The 16442-nt window shown below is 39.4% G+C and overlaps 3 protein-coding genes and 1 long non-coding RNA gene across 4 annotated transcripts; 2 read left to right on the forward strand and 2 right to left on the reverse strand.

Moving 5' to 3' along the window:
• Window positions 1–1657: 1657 nt before the first annotated feature.
• Window positions 1658–2650, forward strand: LOC103430502 (uncharacterized). The gene has a single exon (XM_008368644.3). It carries the CDS (start codon window positions 1658–1660, stop codon window positions 2648–2650), a length of 993 nt encoding a protein of 330 aa, XP_008366866.2.
• Window positions 2651–4948: 2298 nt separating this feature from the next.
• Window positions 4949–7077, reverse strand: LOC139189973 (uncharacterized). The gene is made up of 2 exons (XR_011573848.1): window positions 5612–7077; window positions 4949–5516 (listed from the first exon to the last, which is right to left on the reverse strand). It is a non-coding gene; the product is annotated as an uncharacterized lncRNA (long non-coding RNA).
• Window positions 7078–7958: 881 nt separating this feature from the next.
• Window positions 7959–9438, forward strand: LOC103451013 (DNA damage-repair/toleration protein DRT102). The gene has a single exon (XM_008390434.4). The coding sequence runs from the start codon at window positions 8333–8335 to the stop codon at window positions 9263–9265; it is 933 nt and encodes a 310-aa protein (XP_008388656.1). The 5' UTR covers window positions 7959–8332; the 3' UTR covers window positions 9266–9438.
• A 1199-nt stretch (window positions 9439–10637) lies between these two features.
• Window positions 10638–14827, reverse strand: LOC103451012 (zeta-carotene desaturase, chloroplastic/chromoplastic). Its single transcript, XM_008390433.4, has 14 exons — window positions 14462–14827; window positions 13967–14091; window positions 13622–13756; window positions 13459–13531; window positions 13293–13366; window positions 12951–13055; window positions 12564–12808; window positions 12350–12437; window positions 12146–12188; window positions 11889–12045; window positions 11630–11758; window positions 11385–11457; window positions 11113–11277; window positions 10638–11023 (listed from the first exon to the last, which is right to left on the reverse strand). The coding sequence occupies exons 1-14, from the start codon at window positions 14595–14597 to the stop codon at window positions 10856–10858; spliced, it is 1716 nt and encodes a 571-aa protein (XP_008388655.1). The 5' UTR covers window positions 14598–14827; the 3' UTR covers window positions 10638–10855.
• Window positions 14828–16442: the final 1615 nt, after the last annotated feature.

The following is a 16442-nucleotide window of genomic DNA, read 5'->3' on the forward strand; positions in this document are numbered from 1 at the left end:
GGCCCTCCTTAAGATAGTTTTAAGTTTAAAAAAAAAGTATAACAATGTACTGATACTATAAAACATTCACTTAAATCAAAACAAAACCACTTTTATAATAAAATTAAGAAACTGTCATTTTTTAGGATGTTATTATTGACACTCAAAGTATCTCATTGTACTTCAAGTTTTTCTTTTTAGAAAAAAAAAAAAACTCTTATAAAGAATGCACAATGCAGTTTTAAAATACTAATAAAATCAATTTTTGAATATATAACATTATTACATGATGTTAGATGATAAAAATTTAGGAGGCCTTCAAATTTGGGATCCTGTGCAACTGCACATTTCGCTCCCCCTCAACGCCCCTTCTGGTTAGTTGTAGCTAAACCAGATCTTGGAAAACATGGATCAAATCCATGCAGCCTAAAAAGAAGAACGATCCTCGGCTGGGAGATCGGGATTACGCAGGGAATTTGCCAAACAGCGTGCAACCCAAGAGACCCGTTGCTTCTAAAATCTGCCTCAAAAACTGCACCACCCTACTAGGTTAGGCGCCACACTAAATCACTAGGGTAGAGACACTTAATTTGTCCTCATTTGGCTAAATATTAAGCATGCTTATCGGCATTCAAAACGATTAGTTGTTGAAAATCCAAGCAAAATATCATGCTTTTTTTGTGTTCGAGAAGTTGCAGTCTACAATCTACTTGCCACGTTTCATCAGTGACACCCATATTGGTGTCTTGCCATCTTGATCAACCTGGGAACATTACACAAACCGAATGAAACTGATTACAAACTTTTCATGTTAAACATAATTCAAGGGACATTACAATGTTAAGGACATTAAACTATTATTTGCATGTGACTAATTGTTTGTTCACATTCAATGTCATCTCGTTTAATTTTAAATTATAAATTTGTAATCGATTCTATTTACAAGTATTTCATCTCAATACTTTTGTTTTGTAATAATACAAGAAGTTGCAGCCTACAATCTACTTGCCGTGTTTCGTTGGTGTGTCGTCATCCTGATATCAAATATCATGCATTTCCACTTGATTGACTGAAACTGAAGCTACCATACAAAAGTGGTTGGGGAACTCTCTCCTTTCCCCAAGGCCCCATCTTCTAAAATCTCCTTTTGAGATGGCAAAACAAGAGAAAAACAAATTATATATAGGGAGAGAGAGAAAAGAGCCTACTTACCCTTTAAAGTAAACTGAAAAACAAAATCCAAAAGTCACCTGCAACTGTGACCCAACTGAAACCCTAGTGCAGCCCAGCTCACTCCCATTCCTGAGAGAGAGTTCAAAAGCCTGTCAAAGGCGCAAATTAAGGAGGATATAACATGAATGTAAGGCTTAGCTACTGGTGCTGATGATTGTGATGATGGGATCCTCTTGTAACTTTTATCATTCAAGATTCAAAGCCACGAACCACATTCTAAACCAAAAGCCAAAAGCCAACAGCTAAAAGCTCTTATTATTTAGTCTAAATAGCAGGTAGCAAAGCCTCAATATCCCAAACTTCCCATCAGTACCAAGCCTGAGACTAACCCTTTAGACCTCTAAACACACAATCTTTCTCTCTCTCTCTCTCTCCACCTTAAAACTTCCCACACAATTCTCCAACTGCTTATGGCTTGAGCAACAAGCATCAAAATTGGAACATCATGATCCCAGCATGTTTCGGCCAGCCCAACACACCCACAAGCAGCTCTCAAGTGCCCCAAAACCTCATAACCTGCATATACCAAACTCAGCTTTGCAACTCTCCCACATATCTCACTCTCACCTGGTCCAAAACCTTCTTCTCTCACTCCCTCACCATCCATGCCTCTGACTCGTTCTCCTTCACCGTCTCCTTCAACCCATCAACCTTCTCGTTCTTTCGAACCAGACCGGGCTCCAAATCCATCTCTCTAACCCACAGCAAACACAAAAGCATCAAGCTCTACTGGGACTTCACCCGGGCTGACTTCACTCACAACTCCGCCGAGGCCGAGTCATGCTTCTACATCGCCATTTCTTGCAATGCAAGGCTTGAATTCTTTCTTGGGGATCTTCTGGACGATTTGATGGGGCGATCAGGGTTAGTTCCGACTCACAAGCTCGGCAAACCAGCACTACTGTCAAGGCGGGAACATGTGTTTGGACACAGGAATTACATATCCAGAGCTCAGTTCTTGGGATCCAAACACGAAATTGGAATAGAGTGTAGTAAAGGTACACTTCGACTAAAAGTAGACGGAATAACAAGCCTAGTTGTCAAAAGGTTGGCTTGGAAATTCAGAGGCAATGAGAAGATTTTTGTTGGCGGAGTAGAATTTGAATTTTATTGGGATGTCTTCAATTGGGTTAATAATGAAGGTGGTAGTAATGGGAACGGTCATGGTGTGTTTGTATTTCAAGTCGGCGATGGTGGAGTGTGGCCGGAAATGGTAGGTCCTGAAAAGAAGTTGATGAGGAAGAGCTTGTCAATGTCGACTGCTTCGACAACAGTGCCGTCAATTGCCTCGCTGTCTCCATCACCATCGTGCTCGAGCGTGCTGCAATGGGCAGAGGAAAGTAGTGATGGGGGGAGGAGTTCATGTTCTTCATCAACTAGGTCATGTGGTAGTAATGGGGGGTTTTCTCTGTTGTTGTATGCTTGGAAGAGGGATTGACACTTTATCTATTAAATTCCAATGTGATGGTTTGAAATTGGAAATAATTACTCCTTCATGTTGTAAATTTCTGGTGTTTTTCCTTTTGGAAATGACATCCGAACACTCTTTTTCTACTTTCACCACACACCTCTCCTTATTTTTGTTCTTTTTCTTTTTTGTTTTTTTGAGAATCTTGAGGAAATTTATCGATATGAAAAAAAAGTTACATCTAGTCATGCGGATATAAGTCCTACTTTTCATAGAGCAAAAAAAACAAAACACACAAAAAAGAGAGGTGACATAAACCTTATCCTTCTTGAAAAAGAAAATACAAAGAGGGAGAGGGAGAGATAAACTGATCCCTCTTGGAAAAAAAATACAGGAAAAAGAGGGGCAAGACATAGGACCAAACCCCTCTAAATAAAACTTAAAAAATAGACTTTTTACCCAAAATGGCTCCTGAGATTTGCATAACACATCACTTTGGTCTCTGAGATTGAAAATCAATAGAAATTGTCCTTGAGATTGTCCACCATCAATTATTTTGGTCCTTTCATTAAAAACTCTTTTAAGTGTTCCGAAACTCTTGACCGGAAGTTTAGGTAATTTTCAAAACTTCGTAACTCAATCGTTTATTAACCAAATTCGACCCATAATATATCAAAATGAAGATAGAAAAGTGTAGAACAAGATTATACCTATTTGGAAGCCCAATGATTGCCGGAGATGGCCGGAAAATAGCTTGAAAGGTGATTGGTCCTTAGGAAAACTGGAAAACTCGCCGAAAACTGGGTAAACGTTAAACGTTAATAACTTCTTCAATACTCAACAAAATCGAGTGATTCAAAAACGAAAATCATACTTCTCAACGAGAGGAATAGAATGGTACCTTTCTAGATGGTTAATTATCTGTGTATTGACCGGAAAATGGCTCGAAAGTGGCTAACTCGAGACTAAAATAGCCAATTTCGAGACCTTTTCCAGCCAAAAAGGGCTATTTATCTGTCAAGAAAGGTACCATTCTCTTTGTCTCGTCAAGAAGTATGATTTTTGTTTTTGAATCACTCGATTTCGTTGTGTATTGAAGAAGTTATGAACGTTTAAAGTTTACCCAGTTTCCGGCAAGTTTTCCAGTTTTCCCGCGGACCAGTCACCTTTCAGGCTATTTTCCAGCCATCTCCGGTAACCATTGGGTTTCCAAATAGGTTTAATCTTTTTCTACACTTTCCTATCTTCATTTTGATATATTATGGGTCAAATTTGATTAAGAAACGATTGAGTTACGAAGTTTTGAAAATTATCCAAACTTTCGGCCAGGAGCTCCAGGACACTTAGCGGAGTTTTTAATGGAAGAACCAAAATAATGGATGGTGGACAATCTCAAGGACCATTTCTATTGATTTTCAATCTCATGACCAAAGTGATGTGTTATGCAAATCTCAGGGATTATTTTCGCTAAAAAGCCTAAAAAGTAAGAACCTACAAGATAAGCTCTGCAAAACAAAAGGAACTTCCAAAAGCGTATTGAAATCGCTTCTCTTCCTTTTTGTATAAGTATATATGCATTTTTGTTTCTATACAAGTGATATTCTATTATAAACACACCCGCTCAAGTGTCTAGAGAAAAAACATCATTTCTAACCAATGTAACTACGCCTGCACATAGAACATAAATACAGTCTAATCACTATAATTTTCAAATTTTGAAGTCTATTCATCTTTGGATTCTCTAGTAGCCTTTTTTAATGCCCTTTAACAGAAAGGCCGCGACTTTATGCGCAAGAACATGAGGAGCTCTCATTGCAACTTTACTGTCCCTACAGTTTAGTTCTGCTCAAGAACATGAGGACCTCATCATTGCAAACATACACTTCTGCTCCTTTGTAATCGAGTCAAATCTCTTTTACCAAGGTCATCGGATCAAGTGATCCGGACTTTTAAAATTTTATCCAACGGTAAAAAATTATTATAGCTTTTAAGGGATCAAAACAGGTGGGCCGTTGGATGAAATTTCAGAAGTCCGGATCACTTGATCTGGTAGCCTTGGTGGAAGAGATCCGGAGAGGATCGCTTCTCTTTGTAATCATCATAAGCACTAAAAAAAATTCATCCCTCATTTCCTCTGCTGCAGAAAGCAAATAAAATTGAAAAATTTAGCATCTTTACTTGGTAAATATTGTAATATGATTTATTGACTCTGCAGTTGTCTGCAATAGTTACAAGCACAAAGTTGCCGGGAAAATTTCGCCGTGGTTTTTCACAGCACATTGTTTGCCCAGATGCTAATGGGTAGAAAGCGCCCGAAATGAAACAAAATAACAACTAAATCACGTGTATTCTAGTATATTTTAGCATTAGAAATGTCTTTACAAAACTAGACAGAATTTCGGTTGACGTAAATAATATGCAACTATAAACTTCTGCATCTACAAAAGCCCAAGTACAGAAATAGGTACTATGTTTACATTTGGATTCCCCTACGTCGTTACATTGGCACAAGTCAAAGAAATACCTAAAACAAAACGTACCAAGTAAAAGTAAGGTCTAGTACTATCAAAAGAAGCAAAATCTAACCAGACTATCAAGTTTCGCCGAGATACAGGACTTCAAATGTTGGAACTACGGAATCGAATGTCGACAACTGAAAGTTCGACCAGTACCAGTGAACATAATGTTGGTCTTTCCGTGGCGGTCCTGATTAGCAACTCCTATTGATCTTAATGTAAAATGATTGTGACCCTCGTTCGGAGTTCGAAGACTTACATTGTTCAGTCATTGGATCTTCCATAAGCAGGTGTGAACAGGTGGCCAGAGACATTCCAGCTCTCGGTCCCGGCGTGCCTTATAATCTGTTAAACCGATCGCGGAAAACAGAAATCGATTTCTGGAAAAACTCCCATATGTTAAGGATCAATAATCCAGCATATGAAAGCGCTTTTGTTCTCACTTTAAACTTATAGTTTTAGTCATAGAACGTACCTCCATCGATGCAATTGAGAGGCCTCCGTGGAAGTTTTAGGTATGTCCTGCAGACCGATAAAACTTGACACCTTGTAGGTATGTCACTCCAGCCAAAGACCATGAAAATTAGCGGATTGACCAAAAACTTTATGACCAGGGAAGAGAAACAAGTAAGTAGGGGAAACACTGAGCATGCAATCGAATTCGAAGTGTCTGACAAGCAGACACATCTTTTTACGTGTCTGCATGTTGCAGTTTATATCAAGTACAAGTGAAACAAAAGAGAACCGCAGAATTTTCTTGCCTCGAAATATAACTGTTGGATCTTCGAAGAGACAATCTTCAGTATAAATTGCAGAAGTGAAAATCCCTCTTACCAAACACAAAGTAGAAGTGTGAAATAACCAAAAAAGAAAGGAAACCAATCGGTTAACGATACATTCATATATATATATGCACATAGTCATACACAAGGAATGTCTCATTCAAACAGTATAGGTAGGTAACTGTTACGAAATACGCATTCTCGAAATCAAATTTGAGAATCGTTACGACATCATCAATGCCGAAAACTGAAAACTCATCGCTTTCATTGTCACTCACTTCATTCGTCTCATAAAAATTAAAAAGGCAAAATCCGAAGAGCTCGCTTCACCATCAAATTTATCAGACAATTCATTGTGACCAATATTGAAGGTTCATAACTTCATATAGTATGCTCATAACCACTAGAAGAAGTTAAAAAGGAACAACCTTTGTCAAGAAGATTGTACAATTAAGGATGATTTAAAACATCATATTCAACAATTTCACATAGAAATAATCCAAATTCTCAAATTTACACATACAATCAAATGCTTGAATAGATTAATTTGCATGAAAATCCCAAAGATTAAATCTTTAGAGGATAAAAGCTCATCGAAATACTTTTTTATTCAGAAACTTTTAGACAACTTTCCTTATCATTAAAGACAAAAGTTTTATTATTAAGGACATTTTTTTAATTCAAAACCGTGAAGCGTGACTCCTTTTTTATTTTTTTACCCTAATAGCACAAAAATTATCCTTAACAATAAGAAAAGTTGTCTAAGTGTTTTTGGATTAAAAAAAAAAGTTTTGTGAAGAACTTTTTATTAGTTCTCCATCTTTATCCTTGTTCATTTCATGGGGAAACAAGTGGAAGGTGAGGGGAAGGGTAAATTCGGAAGAAAAAAAAGTACCTGGTTGTTTTGTTGAAGGAGGAGAGGGGCCTGAGAAGCTCAGTGATTCCACGGCGATTTTCAAAACCTGCGGGGTTTCTCTCCTGTGATTGTTGCTTCCGTTGTTATCCGGTGAGGGGGGAGGAGCACCGGATGCCGTGGATTGCCCGGATAATGAACGGTCATAAATGGATCAGAAAGCAACCAACGATCAGGAATTGAAGTAAAATTGAAAATCGAAATTTGAATGCTCCGTTACCATCGACTGCGGGAGCGGAGGAAGCCATTGTTTTGGCGGGTTCATATTTCACCGAGTCCGTTATTACAGTTGGTGAACTGCAAAGGTCGGGTCGGGTTATATTTGGTTGGAGGAATTGGGCCTGTTGGATTAGAGAGCCCATTCAACCCAAAGGATATGGCGGGTGGGGTTTCTAACCTCTAAAAAACCCGGTTTAAACAATGTTAGCCACTCGTTTGGGTTCACTCCAGAGTTTAGTCCCATGATAATATTTCCAGTCCTTATTCAATGATTATCTTTTGTCAATTATCATTCAAATTTGAAATCATCTGGGCAATTTACATTATGATTCTCACCTTTTATTAGCGGGAAGGACAAATTCTAACTTGAGGCTTTTTCCAACCGTAAAGAAGTACCACTAATTGCTGTTAAATTAGTTTAATTTTTGAAATTGGTTTTTTATTTAATACAATTAAATTAATTTAACGGTAATCAATAAGGGATAAGCATTACTCATGAGTCGGTGATCATGTGGTAAAATGACGGATTACGAGACTTCCTTAAAACTAAAAACTAGAAGTCTTGGATTTGAAACCCGTTGCTTGCGTGGAAACCAAAATTATGGTCAAGAAAAAGCTGAAATGCCTCTATGAATCTTTCTGATTCCAATAATAATAGATAATTGTGATTTGTTGTCTCTAGCCTCTAGCGTGCGGCAATTGCTCTGTCGACTGGCTGCAATTGCAATCCAATTGCCTGTCAAAGTGGCCCTAGCCCATTCAGGCTATTGAGCTGAGGGGGAGCCCGTGAGAGAGCTCAGGCATGAGCCCATCGCCCAAGCGCCTGAGGGGGGTTGATGCAAGCTAACGTCAGCCAAGTGGGGTGGGGGGCATCTCAAAAAACGCAGCTCTCGCAAACCGAAAAAATATTAACGTGATTTAACTATGACCATACAAAACAGAAAAATACGAAAAATGAGAAAGAGGGCGGAGAATCTGCTTCTATTCAATTTAAGGATGGGGACGGAAAAAAACAATTTTTATTCAATAATGGAGATTCAATTGCCAATTGCCTGCGACCTGGGACGCTTCCTGGAAGTGCTCTAAAAAAAGAAAGGGGATAAGCAATACGATTAAACCAGTGCAATGATTGCATAACACGTGTAAGTAAGACAACAGTTTACAGTGACGTTGATAAAGACTTCGATTCCTCGGGTCCAGACATCTTCCTCCCCACTGATCTCAGTCACTCACTCTCTCTGAAACGCCACCGTTTCCACTCACAAAGCTTCAGAGTTCGTCAATGGCCGAGGAAGCTCCCAGCAAACGCCCACTGAAAATCATAGCCGGCGCCGACTCCTTCGGCTGCTCTCTTAAGGACGCCTTGGTGTCCCACCTCCGCTCCCTCAACATCGACGTCGAAGACCTTGGCACCTCCTCCTACTACTCCGTCGCCGCTGACGTCGGCAGCCGCGTCTCCTCCTCCACCTCCGATTCCGAGGAGATCCGCGGCCTCGTCGCCTGTGGTACCGGCGTCGGAGTCTCAATCTTCGCCAACAAGTTCCCCGGCGTATTCGCCGCCACGTGCCTCACTCCCTCCGACGCCCAGAACGCCCGATCCATCAACAACTCCAACGTCCTCGCCGTCTCCGGCATGTCCACGTCACCGGACTCCGCCATCGAGATCCTCGACACCTGGCTCAACACCCCCTTCAAATCCCCCTGCCCCGCTTCCGATTCCAAACCCTGGCCGGCCGAAATCGAGTCCTTCCTCGACAATTCAATCCAAGAAATGCCCAAAATTGGAGGGGCTAATAAAATTGTGGATTCCGAGGAGGCTTCTTGCGCAATCTGCTGTTTGGTGAAGAACAGGGAATTGAACCCGATCGACATTATCCCCGGCGGGTCGATGAAGATTCTGAGGGAGACGCCGACGTCGGCGATTGTTAGGTTTAAGGCCGGGAGCGTGGAGCCGGCGCACCACCACACGTTCGGGCACGATCTGGTGGTGCTGTGGGGGAAAAAGAGCGTGTGGAATTTGACTAAAGAGAAAAGGTTCGACCTAACCGGCGGGGATTACTTGTTTACTCCGGCGGGGGATGTGCACAGAGTCAAGTACTATGAAGATACTGAGTTTTTGATCACCTGGGATGGCCATTGGGACATGTTTTTTGATGAGGATCTTGAGGCTGCTAAGAAGGCTGTTCAGCAGGATTTGGAGAAGGGGTCCGAGTGAAAATCGTCAAAGGCGGCAGCGGCGGCGTTGGCGGTGGAAAGTTCAGTGTTTGCTGGTTGTGTTTAAGTGTTGAAGATGATGACTGTGTTTATGTAAATGCATGTTTTGGAGATTATGTACTTTAAAATGTAGCAAGTCTGTTTGAACAATAAAGTTGTGTGCTTGGTGTGATTCCTCCTTGGTATATCAAGTCAATCACGTACTTATGAAAAAATTGAAATGTATGAAAGATGGTAATTAATTTGAGATAACGTTACAATTGCTTCGCGGTTGCATGAATGTCCATAGACTCAAAACCATATCCGCCCTACTTAATGGTGGATTCCGGCGATGATGAAAATTGGGTTCAATGTGACTGATGCACCAATCACACTATTTATGGCCTTGCCGGAAGCAGCACCATGGGTTGGTTTTCAACTCATACCTTCGGTTTCCCAAGCTCTAACAATACCGTTCTCAGGTTTCTGGTAGCATTTGGTTGTGGCTTTGATAACCGGCAGATGACTTTCGGTGGTCCTAACAATGTGATGGCCGGCATTTTTGGCTTAGGAGGAGGGCAGAGGTCCATCGTAACGCGCTTAGGTATCATTTGGTATGCAGACGGGACAGGACGGGATGGAACGGAGAGGGAGCAAAGATGCCCTCAGATGGAAACAAGGAGGAGACGGAGAGGTTATAATTTTGTGTTCCACGGATGTGGAACGAGTCGTTCCAGGAGATGAGGCGGAACTAAAATTCACCCAAAATTCGTCCCGTGGAACAACGCGTTCCACCCGTTTTAGGCGTACCAAACGTGGGACGGAACACCTCGTCCCACTCCGTTCCGTTTCGTCCCGTCCCACGTACCAAACGGTACCTTAGTTAACGAAACTAACATGCGCTTCTCTTACTGCTTACCGTCGTGGACTGCAAAATGGGGAACGTATAAGCTTCTGCAATTTGGTAATGATGCGAAGATAAGAGGAAGTTTTCAATAGAAGCTTGTGCCTGCAGGAATTCCCAGATACCATCTTAACGTGTTGGAGATTAGGGTTGCCGGAAAGCGCCTCAGATCCTGCACTGTTCAGGATGATGAGTGACAAGAGGGGAGGGGTTATCCTGTACAGTTTCCTCGCTCGAACTGCATATGCAACTCGGAGAGGAGCTGACCTTGTTCTGGATTCTGATGCGATTTTCGAGCGTATTGATACTTCCGTCTGCATCGGTATAATGCCTACTTGTGATGCAGGGCCAAGTCTGTTAGGGGCATTTCAGCAGACAAATCATCGCTTCTTGTTCGATGTTAAAAGTTTGAAGATGTCGTTTGTACCAGAGAAATGCTAATACAACTGAAAAGTTCATGTGACCTATGGCTTGTACTTATTGACAGAAATTGTGCAAGGGAAAAACATGTGACGATTATATTTCATGCTCACCAGTTTTACATTCACCGCAGGATTCGCAAATGGCACTAACCTTTCTATACTTTTATACCGATATAGAGCATTGTAAAACATTTGTAAAGAACGAAGCCAGCTCATGTAAAACTCGCCGGCTGACTCCACATTTTGATTTGAAGAGGTTTTTCTCTGTGCTAACGCGGGCAATTTGTTAGACAAGACTCAGCTCATCGGTAGTATTAACAGCTTTCGTGTATTCCCCAGAATCTTGGGCTGCAAACTTCTTTCGCAATCCCACCAACTCTTCCCCGGCATCACATATATACGCAGAAGCTTGCCTGCCGGACAAAGTTGCCCCTTCCATGCTGTCGATATAGTCCTGTAAAAGGTGCAGCCATTTAGAATTCAGAATTTACAACATTTTTCTTTCTTCACTCTTGTATAGGAAAATCACTTGCGCAAACATACCTGTTTTGTGTATGAGCCAGCAAGGAAGAAATTCTTCACGGGTGTCTTCTGATCAGGTCTAAACGGATCTTTGCCAGGTCCCTCCCGATAGAGAGATTGCCCAATTTTGACAACTGATGACCAAGTGACTTCCAAACCTTGGGATGATGGGAATAAAGCCAAAACCTTGAATTGAAAATTTTAAGGTTCAGAATTTGATGTTTTTATTGGTTTCTTCTAACTGCAGTTTAACTTGCTTAACGTATGCAACGTGTTCTTTATAAGCTAATTACCTGTTTCGTCACTCTTGCTATAATTTCTTCGTTTGGTAAAGGCATGTAAGGATCACCTGGTGTCAAAACGCATCTGCAAGATGAAGAAGCACCAGTGTCAAGTTCAAAATTACGTAAGTGTGAATAGGAAATGCAATGACTTGATACCTAATCAGAATATATACATATATATATATATATATATATATATATATATACATATATATATATATATCTGAATTATACAAATGGTATGTTTTCCTTACTGGAGGAGTGAACCTTGTCCCTCAATGTAGTAATCTTCAGGAGAAGTAAGCGCTAGGTCGGCAAAGCAAGAGAAATCTGCATCGGGAGTATATAAGAGATTATCTAATCCCAAAGCTTGCTTCGATTTCCTATCAAACAAAAATATCCCTGTCCATTAGTCTTGAAGAGGGGGAAAAAAATTAAGGTTTCTACAAGGTCCTTAACACAAAAGAAAACCCTATTCACATCCAAGTAATTAAGTGTGCAAGGGAGAATCACCTTGACCGTTCTAGATCTTGTAACTCTGTGACCCAACCGTCGTATCTAAGTTGCACAGTGACAACAGGAACTCCAACTAGCTCATAAATATTATTGAAAAAATCCAATTCTCTCCACTGAGAAGGAAGCAATCTCTTGATTCCAGGCACATCACACGCTGTTAACATACATATACGAGGGAAAAACTTATTCAACTGAACTTGGAAATAGATTTTCGAAAAAGGAAGGGAACAAAGAAGCGAGAGTAAACCAGAAACCTGCAACATAAGCGTCAGCTTTCACAACTTTCTTATTTGTAGCCTGCAACCATAAAAAGAACACATTAGGTATTTACATTTAAAGAAGCACAAGTTCCACTACAAGCATCTAAGGTAACACAATAAAAGATTCCAGTCGTCAAAGAAATCGATCTTTATTAAATTTCATTTGTATTAAAAGAAGCAATATGATAAGTAAGTTACCTTAGACATCGAAAATCCGGCAACATATGTTTCTCCATCAGAAGATTTATCATACAGTATTTCTCTACACCCCCACCTAAGATGAAACCTGTTACAGCAGAAAACGACATTCCAACTGATAAGAAATCAACTGATATAGGAGAAACAGAAAAAGAAAACAATCGTTATCTCTTCATTTCCATGCAAAGCTCTTGTATCTTTTACAAAGATATACCTGCCCCCCTTTGCAATGATATAATCTCTGATGGGGCCACTTAAGTAGACATCTGGCGAACCCTTGAGCATGCGTAGAAGGGAAGCCTCGGTCTTAGTGGCAAACAATGTGAATATAGTGAGCATACAACGAGCACTAATATTATCACAGTCAATAAATCCAAGTGCATATGCAACAGGATCCCACATCCGCTGGATACTCATTCGCGTGCCACCTTTTGACAAGAACCAATCAGAGAAACTTATCTGCAAAAACCAAGTCCAGTTTTTATAATACAACTGTGTGAAAAAAAAAATTGTAAAAGGCTTCCAAACATTTCCAGTTTCAACTAACAACACAATATGAATGAAGACCAAAATAAAAGATAGAAATAGCTTTCATTCTTACACTATCCAAATTCCGGACATCCTGCAACGCTCCATCTGGATTAACAAGAGCCTTTACAACCGGACTTAAGGCAAGAGCCACTGCATTTCTTGCTTTATCGTAAGTCTGAACAGTTATAAAGGAAAATCAATAACAGAAAAAGCTCCATTACAATTTGATTCACTAGGATTAATCAACTAAATGATAATAAGGAAAAAGCATATCAGTTTTTTTTATTGTACTGTTTTTCCCGACACAAGGCGAACAATGCTTCATTCTCTATACTGGTATCCAAAATAATGAGATGTGACAATGATGATGATTTGCAGTAAAGTCAGTCGTAGTGGCGAAGGGAAAACCTGCCTTAATCTGATTAGTAGACAAAAATGCAAGAATCCCATGTATTGGTGCTCCAATTGGGAACCGAAAATCAAGTTCTGCGATGAAAATCAAGTAACAGATAATGTACATTGGAGATCAGCGATTCATATATGAACCCTGAAATACAAGATCAGGCACCAAGACATACCACCAATGCTACCCCCTTTGTTTACAAAAGTGTGAGTATGATCCTTGACAAGAAGATTTTCGTCTGCACCCACCTGTTTAGTGGTGGTCCAAGAAAACTTGTTAGCGATTATACGTAAAATTGCCAAGTGTAACAGAAGTTCAAGCAAGCAAAAGTTGTCCACCTTTTTCATTAATCGGAAAAGATTACTGTAGCAACCAAAGAAAACATGGAGTCCCATTTCAATGTGGTTCCCTTTTTTATCAACAAAAGAGCCCACTTTGCCACCAATGAAGGGCCTCGACTCATAAATATCCACCTGCAGAATTTACAAAGAATACATGTTAACAAGTTTTCCTGGAAAAGACATTCAATCATCAAACAACCTTACAGAAAATTATGAAGTTAGCTTACTGAGAAGTTTTAGTCTAAGTTTCCAACTTTAAAAATTCAATTCATCCATTGAAGCAGTGTAGCTCTAAACTGAAAGAAACATACAATTCAGACAAGTAAACAAAATTGGCCAAACCTCATGGCCTTGATCCAAAAGCTCAACCGCGGTTGACATGCCCGCGAGTCCAGCTCCGATAATGGCCACTTTCAGCTTTGGACCTCGGTAGCGCTCCGGTTCAGGTGGAAACAACCCTTTTGGAGCTGGAAGATTAAGCATTCATCTCAGTATACACTAAATAGTAGGTCAAACAGTAAATAATCATTCATTTCATCACTAAACATCATATCATTCTAACTTTTCATGGGAATATTAAGTATTAACCTCAAATTGCAGCACAAAGCTTGGTACTTTTGTGAATTAAAGGAATTTGGAACTTGAAAAGTTTGAACTTTTGATCAAAAGCCCATAACTTATCATAAATCAGTTTAAGTAAATGTAATCCCATCACAAGTTTCCTCAAATTCATCATAATTCACCAAAAGAAAGACACCCAGAAATTAAAATTAACCAAAAAGCATTAGAAATATTGAAAATTGACAAAATGGAGCTTAAGAAAAAAGGGAACTTTACCGTTAACCCCCATGTCAGAAACATTTGTGTCCAGAGAAGAACGAACCCAGAAGGAGGAGGACCGCTTTGTCCTGGCAGGAGTCACTATACAGCGACCGGTTACTGGAGCTGCCGGCAAAAGAGCCCAAGAAGCCATGGATTCAAGCTTCTATAAACCCACAACTTCAATCTCACTCTCTCTCTTTCTAAGCAGATAACTGGTCTGTGTAAAGAAAGAGAGAGAAATAAAACTAGCTCTGAAGCATCAGAGAGAGAGGGTATCGGAAGTAGAGGAGATGCTGAGGGTGAGAATTTGTCACGTAACGGAGGAGTGATTGAGTTTGGACGAACCAAAGTTTCATGGGCAAATTCTGGTATATGGGACCCACCAGATGAGTTTCAGAACACCGTCCTATCAAAACAAAAGAATCCTCTCCGAATCCCTTCCATCAAATTCATCAATCCGAACTCTTAAAATTTGATCAAACGATTAAAGTTGTTATAATTTGTAAAGGGGCTCCAATTATTAATAAAAATTGTCACTTAGTACTACAATCTAACATATTTCTCTTAACTTATAAGCGAGAGATTTTAAGTTCGATTCTCGACAAAAGTGAATTTTAATCACATCATCATGGCTAACCTAGTGTGAAGCTTAAGACTCTTTCTTAGTATAGATAATATCGTTTGTTCAAAAAAAAAAATAAATAAATAAAATTGTTAATGGGAGGTGGTAGTGATTGTTTATGGTTGGTTTGGAAATTGTTGGAGAAGTTTGTTGTCTTGTATGTTTAAATTTGGTGAAGCAGCAGAAATTAAGCGAGCAAAATGTAACGTGGGAAGTGCGCTGCTTCCTTTTGCTTTGCAACGCTAAATGCGCCACTAAGACTTTTAGATAATATTCAAGGTGGAAGAATGTGTCGTGGTTTCATGAGTAAGAGTTGATATGACAGACGTGGGTTAGATTAATTATTCAGAACAGATTTTTCGTGTTTTTTTTTTATACGTGTTTGATTATTTTTCTTACAAAATAGAGTAGTTTAACGTATTAGGATCCTTTCTTGAGCTAAGGATGATGATCCTTTTGACTAAGGAATGTGGGTCATCAGATGAAAATCCAACGGTTATAATTATTATAACTTTTAAAAGAACCCCCTGTTTGTAGCTGTTGGATTTTCATCCAACGGCTTACACTCCTTGGTCAGGAGGATCCTCATCCTTAGCTCAAGAGAAGATCCTGATCCGTAGTTTAACACTATATTGTAAAAAATGTGAAACATTTTGAAATATATTATTAAACTGCAACGCAGAAATGGTTTAATGTAAAGGCTTTTTTTATTAGCATTCCACATAATGTTGAATGCATCCTATATTAAAATTTAATATTAAGTGGCTTATGTAACCTACTATGCAATGACAATTTCAACCTTATGAGGTTTAAAGAAAATAAGAAAATTCTAAATACACCCCAAATTACTTTTAACATATTATTTATCTTCTTCAACTATCAAAACCCTCTCACCCTCTACTCCGTTAATTGTTGAATAAAATTATAACTATTGAAAATATAAACACGTTGATTGAGAAAAAAATTTAACAAATGGAACATGATATCAATATTTCGGAAGCTTCACATGAGGTAAAATTTCATATTTGTCATTGTTTTAATTATTGAACGACATCATTAATTATTTAAGCCTACTTTTACTTTCCATACTACCCAATTTCATAGGAGGCCAACCCAACAACGCCTTTTCCGTTCTTATTCGTCATCTGGGGTTTAATTTTGCTTTGTTAGGTTCCTCCCAGTTGCTATTTTTTAGCAGAAATCCTTTTTTGTTAGCAAAAGGCTTAAGAGACAGAAAATGAGATTGGCTGTGATGACCCAATGAAACTCAAGCTCAATAGACCGGACTGTAGACTTCTCTTTTTAGAGAATGTTAGGGTTTTAATCCTGAATCAATTTAATTTATAAAAATTGAAAACGAGTATTATAAGATTT

The sequence above is a fragment of the Malus domestica genome, chromosome 12 (genome assembly GCF_042453785.1).
Source record: "Malus domestica chromosome 12, GDT2T_hap1".
Lineage (NCBI taxonomy): Eukaryota > Viridiplantae > Streptophyta > Magnoliopsida > Rosales > Rosaceae > Malus > Malus domestica.

What these genes read in the sequence shown, in the direction of transcription:
- LOC103430502 (XM_008368644.3), top strand. Translation starts at nt 1,658, where the DNA reads ATGATCCCAGCATGTTTCGGCCAGCCCAACACACCCACAAGCAGCTCT.
- LOC103451013 (XM_008390434.4), top strand. Translation starts at nt 8,333, where the DNA reads ATGGCCGAGGAAGCTCCCAGCAAACGCCCACTGAAAATCATAGCCGGC.
- LOC103451012 (XM_008390433.4), bottom strand. Translation starts at nt 14,597, where the DNA reads ATGGCTTCTTGGGCTCTTTTGCCGGCAGCTCCAGTAACCGGTCGCTGT. An exon ending in TTTTGGATCAAGGCCATGAG is followed by an intron (nt 13,757 to 13,966) that starts GTTTGGCCAATT and finishes TAAATTCTGCAG; the next exon opens with GTGGATATTTATGAGTCGAG. An exon ending in CTGGCTCATACACAAAACAG is followed by an intron (nt 11,024 to 11,112) that starts GTATGTTTGCGC and finishes CACCTTTTACAG; the next exon opens with GACTATATCGACAGCATGGA.